We start from the raw sequence: 23593 nt of genomic DNA, 5'->3' as shown, positions 1-23593 counted from the left end.
AATGTCAGTGTCAGGAATGATGAGGTGACATTTGATGTCAAAGAAAGGTAATTAAGACATTTAAAAAGAGTAGTGAATTTGATGCAGCCATGCAGAATATATTAGCCTATAAGCAATACAAAACAGCATCCGATTATTAACAAACCAATTATGAATAAATTTTGCGAGCCTATCATGCCCTTATCACTGTGGATGATAGAAGAGATAATGATGGTCCCTTAGTCTCGAGAAGCAATTCTGCTAAAATTCACCTTTAGTTCTAAAAGGTGAATTTCATGAGAAATGAGAAAACACATTCTTGCCTCAAAAGAGGCTATTTAGATGTGACTTCACACACACACAACTTATACATATTAACTGTAGCTGGGGATGTGTTATCTGGCACACAGCAGCGACAGAGTAATATGTAAGGCTAAGAAAAGTAGAACTCAAAACCACCATATGTACTAAAGAAAATCATTTTAACAGATGTCTCAATTTTAAGGTTTCACATGCCATATTTTGGTAGATGATGATTTGAATTCCTCTTCCAGGCACCAGTGGAAAGGCTTCAGTTTAACAATAGAAATTGGAAAGAAACTTTGACCAATGAGCTTCTACTTATAAGACAATGGTGCCACCTATGCAAGTGAATTTCATTAGGATAAATTAGCTTATGGGAGGCATTGACATCATCAGTCATGAGAAAAACTGCCAGTCACTTACTGTGTATTTAAAACTCTAAGCCCTCAACAAGGAGGTTCATTATCCTACTCAAAAAGGCTGCTATTTCAGGATCAGGGTCTGTAATGACATTTTGCTTTAGGCAAGGGAAGGACAGAAGATCTTCCTTCCCTTCCTTTCTTTCTTCCTTCCTTCCTAACATGTTCACATGACCTAGATGGTTTGGTGAACCAACAAGTAGGTTGCAAATTCCTGAAGAAATGCGTTAAGTTATCAGTTCTTTCTCCAAGGGAAATCCAGGGAAAGCTGACCATTTTGAGAGAGAATACTCTCCCCCGACTTCACAGCCATAAGAAATGGCTACCATTTTAAAGGTTAGAAATTATTCAGAGCTAGGCAACCAGTTAAAATTAACTAAGCACAGGAAGAATTTCCAAACATTGAGGGTCTTATCAAAACAGTTGGTCGCTCATATAAATGATACAATTTTATTCAGAAGCATTTAAAAACAGATTGGGTTTTCACTGGTTTTGATTTAGATAGGAAGAAAGTAAGTGACATGGGTGACAGATGAAGAGGTATGTAAGATGTGCATCCTAGATTCATTTGAGTTTTATGAAAAGTCTGATTCCTCATCTCCTCCAAAATATGAATAAATATTAATCACGCCTTATAAAGAGTTTAAGATGAAAGCAAAATGCTATTACATCCTAAAACCACCTTTGTTTTTTCATACTTCAAAGTTATCTATGGTTGTCTGTGTGCGAAGTCCCTTCAGTCATGTCCAACTCTTTGCAACCGCATGGACGGCAGCCTGCCAGGCTCCTCTGTCCATGGGATTCTCCAGGCAAGAATACTGGAGTGGGTTGCCATACGCTCCTCCAGAGATCTATGGTTGTCTTTGTTACTTTAATTACTAATTTGCTTTTTAAAATTCATTGTTCTCATTATTTTGTACCTTAGGTTTTTTTTTTTTTTTCCTGGGAATTTGAGAATAAATTCAGCAGTGACAGTTCACGATGAAATATTTTTTTTTGCATTTTGTAATTTTGTTTTAATAGTGCATGTATAATTTTGTTTGACTCCTAGAAAAAAAAAAATGTTACCAATCTACTTTTTTCAACTTTCAGTAGGCTCAGACCTTCAGGAAGTTAATCATGGGTCATATGATTCTAGACCACCTTATAGGAGAAGTCTAAGAAGTAATCATGTTAAAACTCTCTGATATGCCCAACTGCTCACTTTGTGAATTTATAACCTATTTATAAGTATCTTAACAATGAAATGAACAAGTCACCTTAGTGACAGTTTCCTTTTAAAATTAAATTTCCACAAGAAGAGGGAGCATGTGATTCTTGTGACTTGTGTCTTCATTAAAGAGAAGCTGATACTCATTTCAAACAAAAGGGAATAAAAGCTGAAAGTCTTATGTGATAGATGAGAAAACTACCTCATATCTGAGGGATTTCAATTTTAAATACACATCAAGAGATAATTCATTTAGTAAATCTACTGATAAAAAAATGAGAATGACTAAATTTATAACAGGCTTCTATTTTTCTCTTTTTAACATTTTAAAGATTTAGACAGATAAGAGAAAAAAAACCTAGATGTTTTACACATATGTGAAATACACACTAAAAAATGAAGTCCAAAATTTCGACATTTCATTGCTCACTCACATACAGTGGATGAGCAGCAGTAGTTAGCTGACTCTGCATTTTACGTCGGCAACCTGGCACGGTGTCTTTCCCAATGTGTCCCAGATGTTACATAAAGTTTCAAGCATCTATAAAAAAACCTGTACATAGGCATACATAGGTATGTGTGTATTTCCAGGAGGGGAGAAAAAAACAATAGACTTCATAACTTTAATAGAAGCTGCTATTTAGACCATATGAAAGTTTACTGTTTTACAGAAGCTTAAATGGCTTTAGTGAGCAATTATAAAATGTGTCCTGCTGTATGGCCTTTAAATCTGACAGTAGCGGGCACCATACATTTTCTGAACAACGGTCCATATTGATGCAGCTGTTGCCATAGTAACTAACACTGGCTGGAACATCTACTTTAGGTTTGACTAGCTGAGCATGGCTTTTTCCCTAAAATGAGCACCAATAGCCTATGCCTTTTAATATTGAGTGGTTCCAAATAGGAAAAGGAGTACGTCAAGGCTGTATATTGTATATTTTTTTTGGGCTCCAAAATCACTGCAGATGGTGACTGCAGCCAAGAAATTAAAAGACGCTTACTCCTTGGAAGGAAAGGTATGACCAACCTAGATAGCATATTAAAAAGCAGAGACATTACTTTGCCAACAAAGGTCCGTCTGGTCAAGGCTATGGTTTTTCCAGTGGTCACCTATGGATGTGAGAGTTGGACTGTGAAGAAATCTGAGTGCCGAAAAATTGATGCTTTTGAACTATGGTGTTGGAGAAGACTCTTGAGAGTCCCTGGGACTGCAAGGAGATCCAACCACTCCATCCTGAAGGAGATCAGTCCTGGGTGTTCACTGGAAGGACTGATGCTGAAGCTGAAACTCCAATACTTTGGCCACCTCATGCAAAGAGCTGACTCGTTGGAAAAGACCCTGATGCTGGGAGGGATTGGGGGCAGGAGGAGAAGGGGACAACAGAGGATGAGATGGCTGGATGGCTTCACCAACTTGATGGGCATGAATGTGAGTAAACTCCGGGAGTTTGTGATGGACAGGAAGGCCTGGCGTGCTGGGATTCATGGGGTCACAAAGAGTTGGACACGACTGAGCGACTGAACTGAACTGAACTGAACCTTCTATATTTCCAGTTAAAATAAGACCTAATTTAAAGTCTGTGAAAGTTTGGGGGAGAAGAAGATAATTTTCAACTGCACAAGTAGTGAACTCACATCCATCCGTCGAAAGGCGTTATTTCTAAAAGCGACTAGTATTTCAGAAAATCAAGGACTTGGGGCTCCAAAGGAAGAATATCTACACTGGAAAACATGCATTTGTCTATAGTATAACTATGATGTACTTTTGCTGATTTCATTTTGCTGTAGGTTAGTTCTCGTTCATCTGTACTTCTATATCCATCTTATCAAATCCTGAAAAATTTCTTAGGTTGTAGCATGGTTAGAAGTTTCTTTATTGATAGGACAATATTAAATGTTTAGCATTTAGTACTAAACATTTATTAAATTTTATTTTATTTATTTTTATATTAAATGTTATAAATGTTTTATTAATACAATCAGTATTAAAGGAGATTCAGGGTTTCTATTAGCCTTATAAAGTTTGCCTATACTATTTTATAAAAAATAAAGTGATAAAATCAGTTGTCATAAAATTTGTGAACACCCATCTTTCCACATTAAAAAAAAATCTTCCCAATTGAAATATGTACCTTACTTCTTAAGGTTTTATGTTCTTTCAACTTTTCAATGAGAATTACTTTACTCAATAGCCTATACTCCAAACATAAACGTACACTGAAACAGAATAGCTTCTTCATTTTTCCCTTTTTTTTTTTAAATAGAAGAAAACAAAACAACTTATGTATGTTTGAATTTAAGAACTTGCAGGACACCTCTCCTTTTTGATGGTGGTTATTTAACTTTTATATTTTTGGTTGTTATGTGACTTTTGCCTTAAAAACAAACATCCTTTATTTTCTGTCTATGGAAATAGATTATCTTGGTTTTTGAATTTTCTTGCATGCACTCCACATGTTATGTATACATGTTAGTTACAAAATAACTTTATATCTTTAAAAAGTCATGTTGGAAATTTACTAAGGAGAAAGGAAAAGAAGTTTTAAAAAGGAAGCAAACCAAAAAGTACCTAACTACAATGTAATCTAATTCTACTTACTCTCCAAATGACCTTGATTGAATTCCAACCCATTTCTAATCTCCTCACTCCAAATTGGGTCCACTTGTTTTCTCATTGATGACTGATCTTTCTTGCCACTCTGAACCTTGCTCACTTCAATCAAGGGAAGGACAACCAGCATGGAAGCCCAGGGACAGCATTCAGCCTTCTCTTACAAACACTATGCATTTTAAATTACTAAGATGATATGGCATGTTTATCATACTTCCATAATTATAAAAATAGAAAATTAGCTAATGTGTTAGAAAAAACTTCTTTCTTAAGTAAAAATGAATTTATTATACATTTCACAGACATGGATCTGGGTGTAGAGCCTGTCTGCGCGATATGCTCTCTTGCTTGCTTGAAAGAAGGCAAAAACAAAAGCAGGTTTCCTTTCTCTTCTCCTTCACCAAATACAGCTGCTTTGGAGTCACACAGAGAAGGCCCAGAAGTCAGCTGAATGGGTGGTATGGTGAACCTACACCCCAGTGCAGTTCTCAGTTTTAAAGTTTGCATATGTTATTCAATTTCTATACAGTATATTCTTTGAAGAAAAAGCATGGTTCTTATAAAAAGTTAAAAATTTGGAAACCACATTAAATGATTACTTTCCAAATGCTACTATGAGTTTATACCAATCTATCCACTATAGTAGGCTGACATCCAAACAACATGGCTACATTTGGGTAATTTGGAATTAATGAAATGAGAAAGTGTCAGCTGTGATGCTGGTCCCCATGACCTCAAATACATCATGCCCCACAGGCTAGATACACCCTCAGGATTCAGGTGATATTATTGAGGTAGTTATAGCAGTAACTATAAAATGACAGCCCTGATCACATAAGGTGCAAATAACATACTCTATGTATATTATTACATGTGGGAAAACAATGTCAAAATAATTCTTAAAGAGTTCTAACATCAGACATTAATGAATTAAATAGAATTTGTGGGATTTCATAATTACCCTCGTGCTGGAATATTCATGTGTCTTGCAGACTTAACAACCTCCTCGAACTTCTTCATACTTTCTTCAATAGAACAGTTAATGTTCTTCTTGCTAAAGGATTCAGAGGCAGCACCAAAAACAGATACCTCGGTTGCTCCTGCAGCAACCTGAAAAATATAATTTAAAGGCAAAAGCTAATTAGTTTCAACAATATAAGTGAAAGCAGTAGAAGAAATATTAATTACTCTGTAAAGAAATACTTGTATTCTTTAGCATTCTGCTTAGAATTTAAAATTAGATTTCTCTCTACTTGCTATATACTCTCTTTTGGCATGTAAAAATATTTTATAACAGGATAATTCCATAAACTACAACACTCATAAATCACAGAATATATAATGGTGGTATTTCAATTTAATTTTGCCTTTCCTAAAAGTTATCCTCAGAAGTATTTTAACCCAAATTGTGGAAAATACCAGCATCCCAATAAAACCTCTTAACATCTTTGGAAAACATTTCTTTTAGACCATATACTTTTAAATAGAGGATAGTAAATGCTTTCTGGTTTTCTTCTTTCCTTATAATCTATAAGAAAAAAAATTTTCCAAATTATCACTTCGATTTTGCCCCCAGTTTTCTCCCTATCTCTCAACCTCCCTTCCACTGTTTCATACTTTGACTATGACAAATAAACCGTTGTGTGTCTAATTCTTTAACCCTCTTGCCAGTTTTTGTTTGTTTGTTTTTTAGTAAATGTAGGTGTCTTTTTTACTTTATATTTTTATTTATTTATTTATTTAGGCTGTGCTGCATAGCATGAGGGATCCTGGTTTCCCTTCCAGGGATCGAACCCATGCCCCCTGCAATGGAAGCGTGGAGTCCTAAGCACTGGTCCGCCAAGAAAGTCCCCTCCCCTCTAGCCAATCTTTAAATCCAAAATGTTGACCTAATCAACTATCCTTTTTGCCCACTTTGCCATCTTTCTTCCTTCCTCCAGTCTTCCCACAGACTTATTGTCAAACGTCAAGCCTCTTACTTTTCCAGACGGAGTAAGTCTTTCTATCAATATATCTCTAGCACCGTGCCTAGATTGCCCTTCCTCACCAATACCCTAACACCTTAGGAAAACAAAAATTCTGTCATCTTTCCTCCAACACTGAAAAAAACATTGGCTTCCACTCCTCTATCCACAATAAATTCTTAACCTTTAAAATAAAAGTCTATGGATTAACAGCAATGTCCTACTCTATAACACAGAGAACTATTTTTAATATCCAATGATAAACCATAATAGAAAAGAGTATTTTAAAAGAATGTGTATATATGTATAATATATGTATATATGTATAATATGTATAATTTAAAAGAATGTGTATATATGTATACATATATATGTATATGTATATATGTATAAGAATGTGTATAATGTATATATATGTATATATGTGTGTATAATGTAATATATGTATAATATGTAATATGTATAAAAGAATGTATATATGTATAATATGTATAATGTATATGTATAATGGAATCATTTTGCCGTACATCAGAAATGAATACATCACCATAAATCAACTACATTTCATTATTTTTTGATATAAATTAAAATAAAATTCTATTTACTGAACACCTACTCTGATCCCATGTTGCTGTTTGTACTTTGCACACCCTATTTCTAATCTACAATCTTCTAAACTAAGCATGTACTATACCAATTTACAGATGCAAAAACTGTGGTTCAAAGAGGATAAATCTCTAGTAGGAGATCCCAAGGTCAGTAGAAGTCCTGGGGCCATGTTTTAGACATGAGTTTGCATAGCTCCCAGGCCAAGATTGCTTCTATTACTTTCTAAGCTATCCTGAGGGTGTCCTTTCATATATTTCTCAGGGTAGGTACATTTCCTATTCTGTTAGGACCAGATGACAGAATATTTACAATTTCTTAAAAGATCTCTGTCTTTATTTACAATGTAATCAAAAATTGTATTAATTTTTTTAATAGAAAAGTAGTTTCACAAGATACACTAACAGGTTATACCTCAACTAGGACCCAGAACTTCAACTTCATGCAACACAGTCACAAATACAAAAGTGAAAAATGTCTGTTAAAATCAGAAATAGCTGCTGCTTAGCTTTTATAAAAAATCCATGTAAGCATACCACCTCAAGCCTTTACTTAAAGCTACACTGATTCTTCTAGTATGAAAGTGAAAGTCACTCAGTCGTGTCCAACTCTTTGAGACCCCATGGACTGTCCATGGAATTCTCCAGGCCAGAATACTGGAGTGGGTAGCCTTTCCCTTCTCCAGGGGATCTTCCAAACCCAGGGATTGAACCGAGGTCTCCCTCATCGCAGGCGGATTTTTTACCAACTGAGGCACAAGGGAAGCCCAAGAATACTGAAGTGGGTAGCCTATCTCTTCTCCAGGAGATCTTTCTGACCCAGGAATCGAACTGGGATCTCCCGCATTGCAGGTGGATATGTATACTCACAAAAGCTTTTTGGCATATAAATTCCCAAGTCACCTTGGATTCGGAGAAACAAGTGAGAAGACAATAAAGAAAGCTGTTAGTTCCAATGACAGTGATTAGCTTCATGAAGAGGATGGGAACAACAGCAAGGCCAAAAGAGGTGACAAATACAATTATCTGCTACAGTTACATTAATAATTATAACATTGTGTTGAGAAATGTTTATTTTGTACTCCTTGTTTAAGAGGGAGGGAAGCACAAAATATACTTTTCAAAAGAATCTCATTGAAATGAACAATTGTATTTCTGTGTTTTAATTCTTGGATGGTTAAACTGAAAGAGCCATTTGTGTGGAGCATCTGAGTCCCAACAATGCCACAAAGTCATTGATCGCCAAGTACCCACATGAGTATAATAGCAATAGTGTTTATGCAGGATAACAACGGAGTCACATATCACACCATTTAACTTTGTAAAAATCTTTACAATAAAAAGCATATCAATTTTAGGGAAAATTAGTAGCACACTTACAGCACGGTGAAAACCCTGAAGATTGGGAGTAAGGACAGGATATCGAATTCCTGGATATTGATGAATGCCCTTCATCACTTCAGTGTGATCTGCCATCTTGAATACATAATAAGTTATATGGAGACATGAGACTTGGAATATTCTATCGAGCATGTTCTTAGTTTTCAGGAAGGTTATAAATATACAGGAAATTATATTCTACTGATTCATGTTTGAAATAGCAAAACCATGTCAATATAGCTAATGATAAGTAGTTCTCAATGTCATAAATACATAATAACTAGATCTGGATTTTATGTATTATATAACAGGATCTGGTTAAGTGACCGATTACAGGTACTCAGGAATTCTGAACTCTTGTGTTTTCACTTGACTAATCTTTATTCTCTTCCTTTCATTTTATGGCCAAGCCTCCAATACCCCTGAGAGTAGGGAGAGTTTGAAAGGCAAAGACTGTGCATTTATCTTCCACGTGGAAATTTTATGTCCAGATAATTTTCAACATGTGAAATTTTACAATGTTTAGTAAAGTGTAAATTACACATGTCCATTAGAAGAATTTAACAAGGCTGAGATCCCAGTATACTATTGGTTTTAGTTACTAACAATCATAATGCTTTACATAGTTCTATCCTTGAGTTACTATTTGTTCTCGTAATGTGAACAAATATTAATACATATAGTGGAGCACACAACAGGAAGCTCATCCTATCAAGACTTTATTTTCTATATTTTCTTTGAATCTATTTAAGAAAAATCAACTTTGAATTAAAATATCAAACTTGCCAGTTCACCACAAAGTCTGTAATTTAGCCTCCTGGAGCAATAACTGATGATCAAACTCCATAAGCATCTTATAGAAAAATTACCATTGATGTAACCACAAGTTCTGCATACTGAAGAATAACAAATTATGGCGTGAACAATAAATATAAGGAATAATGTATAAACACCAAAAGTACACAAAATGAACATGGGGAAAGCTGTAAAAACATGCGCTAAACCAAAAGGTGTGTCTCTGGTGTGGTAATGGTTGAAGGAAGACTTGTTTTTTCTCTATATAACTTGGCTTATTAAAATAAGCATGCAGTGTTTTTAATTTAGAAGCAAATAAAACAGAATTAAAGTATAAACGCTTTTATTCACACAACTGTACATTTTTTAAAGGTGAAATATTGCAATATTTACTGTTATTAGTCCATTGGTCTTACTGACTCTCAGTTAAATGCCAGTAGAATTCAAATACTTTCAATGACTAATATTTGGAATCATTCAATGACGTTTTAAATATATTCAAAATTTTAAATTCAATATTTAAGATGTAAAAAAGCATTTCCCATTGCCTGCCATCACGCCTAGTTGACACTTAAGCTTCCATTTTCATTCAATCCAAACACGTTTAATTCTGTGGAAAACGTGATCCTTGGGCACTTATTTCTTAGAGATCACAGCTACCATCCCCCACCCCACAGCTGCATGTGTTACAAAGACCATCCACCACAGACACTTACAATGTATTAAAACCAAGGCTTATTTTATTGTAAGCCTATTTCACTTTAACCCAAAGGTTTGTTGAACATCAACTATGTCCAAAGCCCCACCCCATGCTAGGTCATGTGGGAAATATACATACAGGAAAGTAAAGTCCTTGCACTGAGAAATGTGCAGTATAGTTGGGGAGATCAAGAAATGCACTAGGAAGAGTTCACAATTCAAAGAAATACAGCAAGTCCCCTACACACGAATCTTCAAGTTGAGAACTTAACAAAGATGTGAATGTGCCACTGGTTCCGAAAAGGAATCAGAACCCGCGACGCCAACGTCAAGCATGCGCGAAGCTGCGGCTGCCCCCATCTCCTGCGGCTGACATCCTCAGCTCTGCCATCCCCCACCTCTCCGAACGTCAGCTGCCCTTGTATGCCCACTGTTGCATGGCATTACTCTCCCTTTCAAGGTAAGATTAAAAATGCTTTCTGTATTTTTTGTGTTTTGTTTTTTAGGGTATTATTTGTGTGAAAAATACTATAAACCTATTACAGTAAAATACTGTATAGGTGATGGGGTTAGGTGGGCATCTAGGCTAGCTTCATTGGACTTATGAACAAACTGGGCTTAAGAACGCACTCTTGGAACATAACTCGTTTGTATGTAGGGGACCTGCTGCACACTTGTGAATGAGAGCACAGTTTATAAGAGTTCGGAATGGGGAAAGATTGGTAGGGCCTATAATAGTCTAAAAGAGTATATGGGATATGAACTGCAGTCCCTGCTATGACACATTATAATTTTTCCTAAATGGCCACAGCAGTGTTTCTAAACCCACATGTTCTTCTAGAACCTCACCCATCTCCATCAAGAAATGGATGCTTTTACCCTCCACTGGAACCCAGGCAGACTTGTGATTGCTTCAACCCACAGAACACAGCAGAAGTCACGCCATGTGACTTCTGAGGCTAGCTTATGAACAAGCACACAGCTTCCACAGGGCTTTCTCCTTTGGGGGGAGCCACCATGAGAAAGTCAGCGGATCTGCGCGAGAAAAAGCAGCTTCTGCAGGGCGGTCACAGGGAGAGGCCACGCGAGAGACCCACTTAGAGCAAGTGAGCCCCCCGCCAACACCAACACGAGCCCTAAGCCCTAAACTTGTGGTTAAAGGAGCTCCAGATGATTCAGCCTGAGGCCCCAGACATGGTAGACCACAGATAACTTTGTTCCTGTAACCTGTTCAAATTCCAAAGCTAAGATTTGATGAGCATGGCAAATGTTTATTGACACCACTCAATTCACAGACAGTTCATGACAAAGCCATAAAGGTGGAAACTCTGAGAATCAATAGGGTGGGGAGAGGGGGAGAGATGACTATAGGTTACAGCAGCAGGAATACACTACCTGGCTGGAAAAATTATCAGAAAAGAATCAGGGAATAGGTTATAAATTAAGACAGGGGCAACGCATGGTGATGTATCTTGAGTTAAGCTCATGTGATTCTAAAACTTCAGGATTTACTGTGAAGACAGCAGAAAGCCATGAAGAGTGGCTGCTGAATTAGCGGAGGAAGACTGGGCGAGACGCAGCACTTTAGACAGATTGACCTGGGAGAGAGAGGTGCAAAGGGCAATTGGAAGAAAAGAGAGGCAGTTTCCAAGTGAGGAGAAATCAGCTTCTGACAAGCTTCACTGCAGAGACAGACACTGGGAAGAGACCCCAGAGACAAACCGGTGAGCACCCAGAGGCTGGCAGGATCAGGGAGGCGTTTACTTTAACATGTAATCTTCACTCTTAGAGCTTCTTTTTAAAACAGCTACGATCTGTGCATGTTTCAACACAGTTCCTGACTGTACATTCACGAATGCAGCCTCTGTGTCTGGGGCTAGAGCGTGAGCTCTGTCTCTCTCCCCATCTCTCTCTCTCCACGTGTCTCTCTCACACGCATACATGCAAAAGGCACTCACAAATCATCATACAATATTTCGAGCATTGATTCCTAATTTCAAGCACAAAGAAAAGTTACTGCTAGTTTTAGGACAACGCAGTGAATGCTAATCGATATTATTAACACTTATGTCTAACTAGATGTCGTATGTTTAAACATGTATGACATATTTATATTAACGTGATAACAGGAATCAATAAAAAGTGCTTCTCTAACCAACACATAGTTAGAGAATAAAGTATGCAATGCGTTACAGTATGAAGGGGACAAGACAAATGTTAATCTTCAAGAAATTTCGGTCGTATTAACATGTAAGTGATTAATTCACTCTACATGTAATTTAACAAAAATCTTGAATGTTTATGTAGAAAATTATGTAAGAAAACAACTTAATAGATATTTCAATTTGTAGAACTGGAAAATAAGCAGAGATGACAGTAACCAAATTCTGAATGTAAATCAAATTTTAGGTCATGAAAGCTAAACTTTGATAATCATTGAAGATACTTTAATGAAATTATGATAAATTAGAATTTATTAGAATTAATTTAATTAATTAGAATCCAACAAATCAGAACATTTTCCTTTATAAAAATAGCCACAATATGTTGAGGTCATTTAAGACATAATAGTATTCTCTCTAAATTTGGTCAATAAAGACAATTATGTAAAGAGCTTTAGGAAATTGTGATAGGATATAATTTTATTACAATGAATAAACTAGAGCAGGTTTCAATTAAAGGTAGAAAATCCTTGCTTTACTTTATTTTTTTACTCTTAGGGAGTTTATGTTATACTTCAGTCCTGATGTTATTTTAATGTCTAAAGTTTAACTATTATTTAAACAATAATAGAACTATTCCTTTACAGTACTATTTTGACATTTTAACAAAACCTTTCTACGTCTGGTTTGAATTAGCATATTTTTAAGATTTTGCTGTGACTTTTCATTTAGGATCATAAGAATTCCCATTATTTGGTGAGTAACAGGATTTGCCATTATCTGGCCATTGTGTGGGAATCACCATACCTCTCCAGCCAACCAAACAGGCTATACCATGGTGAATTAATTTCACTGGTATCCAAATTTTGATACAGATTCAGTCACAATTTGCAAGTATCTTAAAGATATGCAAAGGGTCACATAATTAGAGTGCACTAGACATATACTTAGAGATTTATTTTACTTGCTACTAACTCTATCATGGGGTGATGATATCTGGACACTCCTTGTGTGTGTGCTCAGTCACTCAGCTGTGTCTGACTCTTTGCAATCCTATGGACTGTAGCCAACCAGGCTCCTCTGTCTCTTGAACTTTCTAGGCAAGAATACTAGAGTGGGTTGCCATTTTCTCCTCGAGGGGATCTTCCTAACCCAGGGATCCAGTTTGTGCCTCCTGTGTCTCTTGCATTGGCAGGCAAAATCTTTGCCATTGAGCCACCTGAGAAGCCCTTCAGATACTCCACATTACACATACTTAGACATCTTACTAAGATTTTGTCATCATCTGAATACAATAATCTCTCCTAAACACCTTGAATGTGTTCTCCAGACAACAGCAACGGCTAAAGTACAGTTTGAGCATTGCTAAGTGCTCATTCAAATTTCCTGAGAGTATTGGAATTTCAAGATAATGCATATGAGTACACATTTTGCAAATAGACTATAAAATTTGTCATTGGGGAATACAGAATTTAATTTTAAAATATCATGAAACCCTTAAAATGAACTTTTAAAATGCCTTCCAATTTTTGAATATTGACATTTCAAAAGGTTATACACTTACAATATATTTAATATTATAGCATTAAAAATGAAGCTGAGGCAGACCATACACATATTACACTTTGGCTAGTAATGGAAGATATGTGTATGCATGTGTGCTTGTGTGTGTGTGTGTGTGTACATATCAAAAATAAAAAATAATACAAATACCATGTGATCTGAAGTTGTATGAAACACATAAGGAAGTATTTTTCTTTGCAACCTAAACTAGAATAATGACCAATACTTAAGCTAACCCTTATCTAGGTCAAATGTAAATAACTTAGGAGCCTTTTTTTAAAGGAGCAAAATATTTTTTTAAAGGAGAAAAGGCTTTTTTTTTTTTTCATTTATTTTTATTAGTTGGAGGCTAATTACTTTACTATATTGTAGTGGTTTTTGCCATACATTGGCAAACGAAGAAACAGACAAAGGATTAATCTCAAAAATATATAAGCAATTCCTGCAGCTCAATTCCAGAAAAATAAATGACCCAATCAAAAAAATGGGCCAAAAAACTAAACAGACATTTCTCCAAAGAAGAAATACAGATGGCTAACAAACACATGAAAAGATGCTCAGCATCACTCATTATCAGAGAAAGGCCTTTTTTTAAAGGAGCAAAATCTAATCACTGGTGAACTTTTTTTTTCTCTTCCTAGAATAAGTACAATTACAAAATATCACACTGTAAAGTTCAGTAAGTACCGAAGCAGCATTTTCTATAAAATTTTTATGTGATAGTCTCACACACATTAATGACACATAATACTTTTACCTTTATTAGTTTTAACTCAGTAGGAGATGACTCATTAAGGAGACTGCAAACTTCCTAAGTAGAGTTGAGTTGTTCTGCATGTTTAAAATTATTCAGTGCATCAAGGTGGCTCTGGTGAAGATGAGGCAATTGTACTGCGTGATGGAGCAGAATTACTCAGAGTTGAAGTTAGTACTGTTTTTAAATTGAAAACATGTTTAGAGTAGAATCTAAAATTCATGTAAGAAAAAAAGGTAAGATACTCTCTCTTTACAGAATTATCTGCAATATTATATAACTTAGCCATTTCTTGTACCACTGGGTCTTGTAACTTAAATGTAAAATTCTGCTTTGTCTCCTCTCCTCTCTGCCCTGGCAGTCCAGGCAACAGGACCAAGTCAAGCATCATCAATGGTGAGCTTGAACCACCTTTCCTCCCTTCCCTCCACTCACTTGCTAAAGAGCTCAAATTACGTCCCTCCCCTGCCATCAAACAGGGCTTCCCAGGTGGCACCGTGGTAAATAATCCAGCTGCCAGTGCAGGAGATGCAGAAGACACGGGTCCAATCCCTGGGTCAGGAAAATCCCCTGGAGAAGGAAATGGCAACCCACTCCAGTATTCTTGCCTGGAAAATTCCATGGACAGAGAAGCCTGGCAGCCTACAGTCCATGGGGTCGCAAAGAGTCGGACATGACATTCACGCCATCTAACAAGAGTCCTGCACCTGATTCCTTATCATCATGTATAAAGTAAAAGGAGGAAGGTGAGAAGAGGTAGGGAAAAGAAAATAAGATAACCAGGAAAACCTAAGTAATTTAGAAGGTCATGAAGTGGGAGAGGGACAGGATAGGTCCAGGAGCTATGTTTTGGTAGTAATATTTCATATTGGAGTACAGGTGATTTACAGTGTTTTGTTAGGTTTACAGAAAAGTGATTCCATTATACATATGTTATACATATATATATATATATATATACACACACACATATATATATTCTCTTCCAAATCTTTTTCCCATTTAGGTTATTACAAAATAATGAGTAGATTTCTCTATGCTATACAGTAAGCATAGCATTACTGTTGATTATTGATTATTTTATATATAGGAGTGTGTGGATGTTAATCACAAACTCTTAATTTTACTCCTGTGTGAACCAGGCACACTTTGTTACTTGAACAACGCTGTGTTCTCCAAGAATATTGGTGAAAATATTGTCATATATTTAATATCTATAAAATATATTATATAACATAAAATATAAAAACAAATGCCCAATTGTTGTCATTGGTAGCTCAGCCATATCCGACTCTTTGTGACTGTGTGGACTACACAGTCCAGGCTCTCTGTCCTCTACTATCTCCTGGAGTTTGCTCAAATTCACGTCCATTGAGTTGGTGATGCTACCTAACCATCTCATCCTCTGCTGCCCCCTTCTCCTTTTGCCTTCAATCTTTCCCAGCATCAGGGTCTTTTCCAATGAGTCAGTTTTTTGCATCAGGTGGTCCAAGTATTGGAGTTTCAGCTTCAGCATCAGTCCTTCCAATGAATATTCAGGGTTGATTTCCTCAATGATTGACTAGTTTGATCTCCTTGCAGTTCAAAGGACTCTCAAGAGTCTTCTCTAACACCACAGTTCAAAAGCATCAATTCTTTAGCACTCAGTCTTCATTATGGTCCAACATTCACATCTGTACATGACCACTGGAAAAACCATAGCTTTGACTATAAGGACCTTTGTCAGCAAAGTGATGTCTCTGCTTTTTAATATGCTGTCCAAGTTTATCATAACTTTTCTTCTAAGGAGCATGTTTCTTTTAATTTCATGGCTGCAGTCACCATCTGCAGTGATTTTGTCAGTCACTGCTTCCATTTTTTTCCCCTTCTATTTGCCATGAAGTGATAGGACCAGATGCCATGATCTTAGTTTTTTGAATGTTGAATTTCAAGCCAGCTTTTTCCCTCTCCTCTTTGACCCTTATCAATAATAAAAAGTCTTGATCATTGTTGCAAGGGAAAATAACATTCTTTCTTTCTTTCTTTTAATGTGGCTGTACCAGGTCTTAGTGCAGCACGTGGCATCTAGTTCGCCGACCAGGGGTTGAACCCAGACCCCTTGCATTAGAAACATGAAATCTTAACTACTGGACCACCAGGGAAGTCCTAAGACACTCTTTCTTAATGAGATATCATTCTTTATGTTTTCATCAGGTCAATTTACTTCACCCTCCAATATTCATAATATACAACTCAAAAACTCTTAGAATGCATTCTCAACAACCAGCTTGATTTCCACATCTGTTTTCCACCATAGTTCTCTCTGTGTATATCTATCTATCTATAGTTACTCTTACCAAAGTTTGTATAATTTATACTGATTTATGTATTTCTCTCCCTGGCTAAATCCTTTCTCTATAAAGACTTCACATAAAAGGGACATTTAATAATTGGTTGTTTAATTGAACTGAAATCTCTTCTCCTTGCCCTTTATTCTAGTTTACATTCAATTTGAATTCAATCCACTTTGAATCATGATTCTTATTCTCCATCAATTCTAATATTTTATTGTTAGTTAATAATGTTTTAATGATAAAGCCAAATATTTGCTTTATGCCGGTCTATAGGGCAGGTCTCTATGTGTTGAGATGCATGCATTATCTCTTTAAACACTTTTTAACCATCCAATGAGAGGGACAGTTTCTGTAGAAGAAGAAGTAGACAGAGATGGAAAGGTTGAGGAAAATCACCCAGTAAGTGCAGGAGATGGGATGGACCCCAAGCATGCTCTCTAATTCCTCCTGGATAAGTACATCCTCCTTATCCTCTAAATATCTTCTTGCTCCTCCTCCTAGTCATTGCTAAAGTTTTTCTGCATCACAATGTCAAGAGAAGAGTTCCTAGAAAGATCTTACACTCATGTTGAATGGTTTTAAGAGTATGTGTTTTCATCTAACCCAGTGTATCCTAAACTTGATCTATCATCAAAATTTTTGAGGTTCTTAAAAAAAAAAAAAAAAAGATTTCTTGAACTCATCTGCACAGAATCTGTTCTGAATCTGTTCAGTTGAGGACGCAGGAATCTGTTGTTCCTAAAAATTCTCAGAAGATGTCAAGATATCAACAATTCTGGGAATCACAGTGGTTTCATTCTCAAAGACTGCCACTTAGGCTGGCAGGAGACAAAATCAATGCATCCAAGAGGCCCTCACTTCAATATGGGAAGCCTCACTTTATTTTTATTCAGAAGTGACTCCACATTTTGTGGATCTGAAATTATTGCAATTTGGAAGGGAACCTTTTTCAAAAATCTCTAATGTTAGTAAATTTTACTAAAACACATGACTAGGAAATCAATCCTAAAAGAAGTCAACCCTGAATATTCATTGAATGGACTGATGCTGAAGCTGAAGCTCCAATACTTTGACCATCTGATACAAAGAGCCATCTCATTGGAAAAGACCCTAATGCTGGGAAAGATTGAAGGCAGGAGGAGAAGGGGACGGCAGAGGATGAGATGGTTGGATGGCATCGCTGACTCAGTGGACATGAGTTTGAGCAAGCTCGGGGAGATGGTGAAGGACAGGGAAGCCTTGCGTGCTGCCGTCCATGGGGTCATGTCACGGAGAGTCGGACACAACTGGGCAATTGAACAAAACAAAATAATATACTGAGATTCCAAATAAAGTTACACTAAGGGTGATAAGGTTCATGGATTAAAAACAAATAACATTTTGGAGACCCCCAACCCGGATGAAATTGCCTACCCCTGCTCTTAGCAATTTATCATCAAGGTAGTTAATCTATCTGAAATAAAGATTTCAGGGATTTCTTTTCCTTAACACTTGAGATCAGTTTGGTATAAACTGCTTCTTATTCTTAGTGTAACAGAGAATATCTTATTCTTAGTATAACCATCATATTTCTGGGTAAATTTATTTTGTATCAAGTCTCTGCTTAATATACCACTTTATATTTTGCCAGGAAATATACTTATGGATCTATAGCCCTCAATAATATGCTTTGTGGAATAATTTTTTAGGAATATATTTGAAGGATTCCTTTTCACCCCACTATCACTCAGGACAGCATTCTGATCTTCACTAAATGAGCAGACAATATCAGAAGGTGTTCGCCTACTGTCTCCACGGGCCAGTGAGATATCGCTGATGGTAATACTTTTCCTTATACAGTAGGAGGGATGGATACAGGATGTGCCATTTCTTCAACACATGCCACAGATTACTATACAAATGTAAATAATGTGGTTCCAGACCCTATAACTCAAAACTCAATTTGAACAGTAACTCCTGTTAAAGGTAACACATTCGTAAATTCAGTAATGAGGAAAAAATGGGACTAGAGTCCTTCCTGACAACTGTGGGTGAAAACACTCTACCCAGCCATGAACAGCTTGTAGACTGGGTCCTTTAACCCTGTCTCATTCACAGACTCTTTCCACAAACCCCATATATCTTAGCCTCAGTAGCACAGAGGAAATCTTGGTCTGCTTGAAGAAGTAAGACAGTTTTAATAAATCACAGTCTTACAATAATAAACACAGGAAATCTCTGGAAAATTGAACATCTAGTTTTATTTTTTTTTCTACCCAATACCCTGTCTTGGCTGCTGCTGCTAAAATGGTCTGACACCATACTCACAAAACTTCTTAAGTCCAGAAGCCTGAAAACTAATTTGGGCTGGTGTATAATTTCCTGTTTCCTTATTTAGCATCATCTTTGTGTTCTAAGGGCCTCTGTAGCGCCCTCTAAGGAAAGGAATGCACAAGCTTCTCAAGAGTGACCTGAGCAAATAGCATAATGACCCCACACTCTTACTGTGAATGCCTGCAAGCCATTTTCATCATAATCTATTAATGTCTACAAATACTCATTCTTAAATTATAAAATAAATCCAATCCACCCAATGGATTTGTGTGTCATAAACTGGGAGACCAATGCTCCAGACAGAGAAACCAGTCACCTTATTCATTAACATCCCCCCACCCCCAACCCCACCTTCCACCCCCACTAGACATTTCCTAAGGCAAATATAACAAACATGCATTAGTGATTCTTTGTTCAGGTCAATGACTTTGGGGACCACCCTCCTGGTCTTCCCATGTCAAAACAAGTCTCAAAGTCCTCAGTATAATTTTCTTTTCATTCAACTGTGTTGTCTCTCATATATCATGCCTTTGTGTTTGTTAATAACACTGTCAACGGTGTTATTTCTCATGCATGGGTGCAGAAATGACTTTTAAAATACTGTGCCTAATTATATTCATTCTGGATGACTGTAAATGGAGTTGCCCATCTATACTTACACCTCCTCCTGGAAGCCCCTCTGCCCACATTGGAGAGCTGTGCTGATGAGAAGAGGGGAAGACTGGGTTGTTTGAGGGACATTATCTTACTGGCAAAAAGAAAGAGTTGTAGCAAAAGGGTTCTTAATACCCTGGCAAGCAATGCCATCAGGACAATAGCCTATACGATCAAACTGCAATGATCTGGCCTCATATGTGTCTGAAGATCCAGTAAGCAGAAGAGAAGATAGACCTTGAAAAGACTGGACAGACAACCTCTTAAACACAAACTGCTTAACATATTCTGATTACTAGGTTCTAGTTTATTACAGTTCATTTACAGATATCCACTTGATTTGAGTAATTTTATTTCCATTACCCATTTTAACTTTATAACTGGCTTATTATACAGATAATGCTATCAACCACACATTATTCAACGTCTGGGTTCAACAAAGAATTCAATGCAGATAATAGAGACATAATAAAAAGCAGTGAATGGGTGAATAAATGAATAGAAAGAACCCAAGGCATAAAGAAATGAAAATACTTTGCCAAATCGTATCAGAAACAAGAGTCGGCTCTCAGACATTCTATTGGAAAATAGGTATGTTGTTATTTCTAAACAGATACAGTGATGTCACTGAAAGCTCAAGAAACCTGAAAGTGGAGGACTTGGGAAGAAATAATTACTCGGGGATTACTAAGAGATGTGTTTCTTATTATAATCAGTCTTGACTAACAACAGTGATACAATTTCTTGATGGTTCCACATCACAGCAGTGCAAGGTCTGGAGTAAGTAGTATTAATTTTCTCAAGTTGTTAGCATGGATTTGCTTCAATATGTTGAAATTTCAAAGAATGGTTCATTTAATAGTTTGAGAAGCAGACAGGAATGTGAGAGCCTAGAACCATTTAAGCAGCGTAACTGTAACCTATGCACGTTCGCCATTGTAAATGTGAAGCTGTCCAAGACGTTTATAAAACAAACAGCGTTCTTCAAAAGAATGTCTTATATATTGACAATGAACAAACAGCCAAAATCCACAGACATTACAAAATATTCTATTTTTCTAAAAATATAATTCCAATTAGTCTTCAATTTGATAAACAGGATATTCAAGATAAATGAATCTGGATAAAATTTTTAAGCACATAAAAGTAAATGCTTTATATTTACGCTAGGTGAAAAGAAAAACTACACGTTTATATTCCTTTTACTTTATTAAATGTGGAAGAAGTGAAATGTTAACATAGGTATGTCTCACTAATGTATAAGTTTGAAATATAAAACTTACCTACTGCTTAATATGATTTTTGGAATGTAATGCTACTTTTAGCATTCAGATTTATCTAATTTCCTATGTTCACTACATATTATTCCTGTAGAACCTTCCAGCAATTTAACCAGGCAATATTGGATTGGTGTGCATGCCATGTGTGTATTTGTGCATATCTAAAAATTAGGAAAAAATGCTTAATTTTTATTTTTAAAAATATAACTAGAATTATAATTCTTTATAAACATATCAACAAAATATGTCTTTTAAAACCATAATCAATTTAAAAATAATTAGTATATGTTTCATTTTCAGTGTTAATGTACAAGGATCATGAATTCTTAAAAACAAGTGCTGCTCCTTGGCAGTCTTAACACTGATGACTGAAACAGTCCACATTTAATCTTAAGACTTTAAACCTGGTTTTCACTAATGGCTGTGACTCATCCCACGAGACAGGTAACCATGACGCACAGGAAGTGCTTGAGTTCCTTGGAGCCTGGTCCGCAGGACAGACTGCTTCTCTTAAACTGGATGTAAGTGGCTTAGTCAGGAGCCATACCAGTGGAGTTAGTTTACACTAAAACAAGATTGACAAACTAATCAAAATAATGAAGAAACTACCATTAAAAAGGTAAAATTCAGTCTTTCTGTGCCAAACTGTATCTCTATTCAGCTTTTATGTAATTTTATTATATGCTAGACCTTTCAAGCTGTCAATGCATACTGATAATTCTATGAGGCCCAATTTTAAAGTAATGTTAATTGCATACAAAAATAGAATTTTCATATGATAAAAATGCCTTGAAAGTTTCTTTCTTTCATGGATTAACTTAGAGAAAATTTGACAGACTCAAATAAAAAGTGAGATAAAGTAGTTGAACATTTTGGGTCCTTTTTTATAAATCTAAGAACAAAAAAAGACAAATTGTTAGTCAAAATGTAATTGATAAGATTAAGTCATTAGAAAAGCAGTATATGCTGAGCATGGTAAATCTTTGAGCAGAATCATAGCTTTTGTCCTCATGGAGAAAAAGTAAAAAAAATATTGAATTGTACCTTCACTGTGAAAAAAAAAGAAAATCTAACTAGTGGAATTGCAACGCTATTGCTTCTCATTGTAAGCTTTGCTTTTTGCTTTGCACACAGAAGTGAAATTACATCTTAGGTAGAGAATAAGTTACTGTTGAATGCCAAGTAATATGGACAAGACTAACAATAAAAATTTTTCCATATTTTTTATTTTTTCCTGAGAGAGACAAAAGTGTTTAAAAAAATCTGTGACTATGCTTTAGGCAATCTGCATACCCTCTGTGATTACAGTGGCAAATGAGGTAACTGTCGGATGAAACAACTTTAAAATATTGCATTTCAGGTTAATCACTCCAGTACCAATCACTCCAGTACCACCTGAGGCAGCACAATTGTCTATTGGGAGTGAGCAGAAGTCAGGTAAATACTAGTAGCCCTGAAAAGTGCTAAAATCTTTTGGAATCTGGGGGTTTCAGAATGCCTGCCTAGCCTGCTTTTCTCTCAACTCTGTTCTTTCATTATTCATAAGGAAAAGCTCATAAGTAACTAGATTAATTATTAGATCATTTTTAAAGACACAAGTGTCACAGTTTAGAAAAGTGCTCCAATGATATCCCCCTACACATGTGTTCCTCCGCAACACCCCACCCCAGTCAAGAGGTGGCATGGATCCCTCCCTTTGAAACCGAGAGCCTTTGTAGCTACATCAGCTCATACAGTATGGAAGAGTGATGCTAGAAAATTTATAAGGCTTGGCTATAAAAGGCATACCATTTGTGCTTGCCTCTTGGAACCTCTGCAACTCTAAATCACCATGTGATAGATGCAAGGCTGCCACGCTGGGAGGAAATCCAAACGAGCCTATGTGGGTGAAAGGGCTCCCGTGACCCCAGGAAATGGGAACTGCGGTCTTACAAATTTCATCCTCTCTGGGCCACAGGCAGAGGTCAGCTCCTCTGGGAAACATGGATGAGACTCACAGAAGATGAAATTACCCTGCCAGGACACTGTGCCTTATAAACAGAGGACTTTGGAAGCTCTCCCCAAAAGCTCTTCACACAAGCCCTGCCACTTCCCCTCTCGCCCTGGAGCTCTCTCTCTCTCTCTCCTCTCTCTCTCCTCTCTTTCTCTCTCTCTCTCTCTCTCTCTCTCACACACACACACACACACACAGAGGCAGACACAACTTCTCTGCTCAATTACCCCCTTCCCTGCCTCTTCCCCACACAACCATCTCCCTCAGAAAAAGCAGAGCAAGGAAAAGCAGCCAGGGGGCGCTCAGGAGCAGAAGTTACAACCATCCGCTTCTCATCCAAGTGTATCTAAATCTTAAACTTCAGCCCAGTAAGTGCGTTTTCATTCCTAACAAAGAATTAATTGTCTCACACACTAAAAGGAGGACAGGGAAAAGTTTACACATTCCTTCTTGCTTACACTGTGTTTGGGCCATGTTTTTAAGTGTTAGACTGATTTGTAAATAATTGTTACAGCCTTTTATGTGTATTTCTTTCTACTTTTATAGAGAAAAGCTATTTCTGCCCCTTACTGA

General features: G+C 36.5%; 1 protein-coding gene across 3 annotated transcripts in view; it reads right to left on the bottom strand.

The window, feature by feature from the left end:
- The window catches only part of HMGCLL1 (3-hydroxymethyl-3-methylglutaryl-CoA lyase like 1), a 189637-nt gene that overhangs the window by 95350 nt on the left and 70694 nt on the right, over positions 1-23593 (bottom strand). The window contains exons 1-3 of one of the 3 annotated variants that reach the window (XM_043450436.1): positions 14451-14511; positions 8475-8570; positions 5487-5635 (exon numbers count right to left, since the gene is read on the bottom strand). In XM_043450436.1, coding sequence (XP_043306371.1) covers positions 5487-5635; positions 8475-8570 — 245 coding nt within the window. In that variant the 5' untranslated portion in view covers positions 14451-14511. Of the gene's footprint in view, positions 1-5486; positions 5636-8474; positions 8571-14450; positions 14512-23593 lie in introns of those variants that run through there. The other 2 variants (XM_043450434.1, XM_043450435.1) reach the window with 2 other exon arrangements.

The sequence above is a fragment of the Cervus canadensis genome, chromosome 28, assembly GCF_019320065.1.
Source record: "Cervus canadensis isolate Bull #8, Minnesota chromosome 28, ASM1932006v1, whole genome shotgun sequence".
In the NCBI taxonomy this organism is placed as follows: Eukaryota; Metazoa; Chordata; class Mammalia; order Artiodactyla; family Cervidae; genus Cervus; species Cervus canadensis.
Note: the sequence above shows the minus strand (reverse complement) of the source record. Positions and strands in the feature narration are given on the sequence as shown.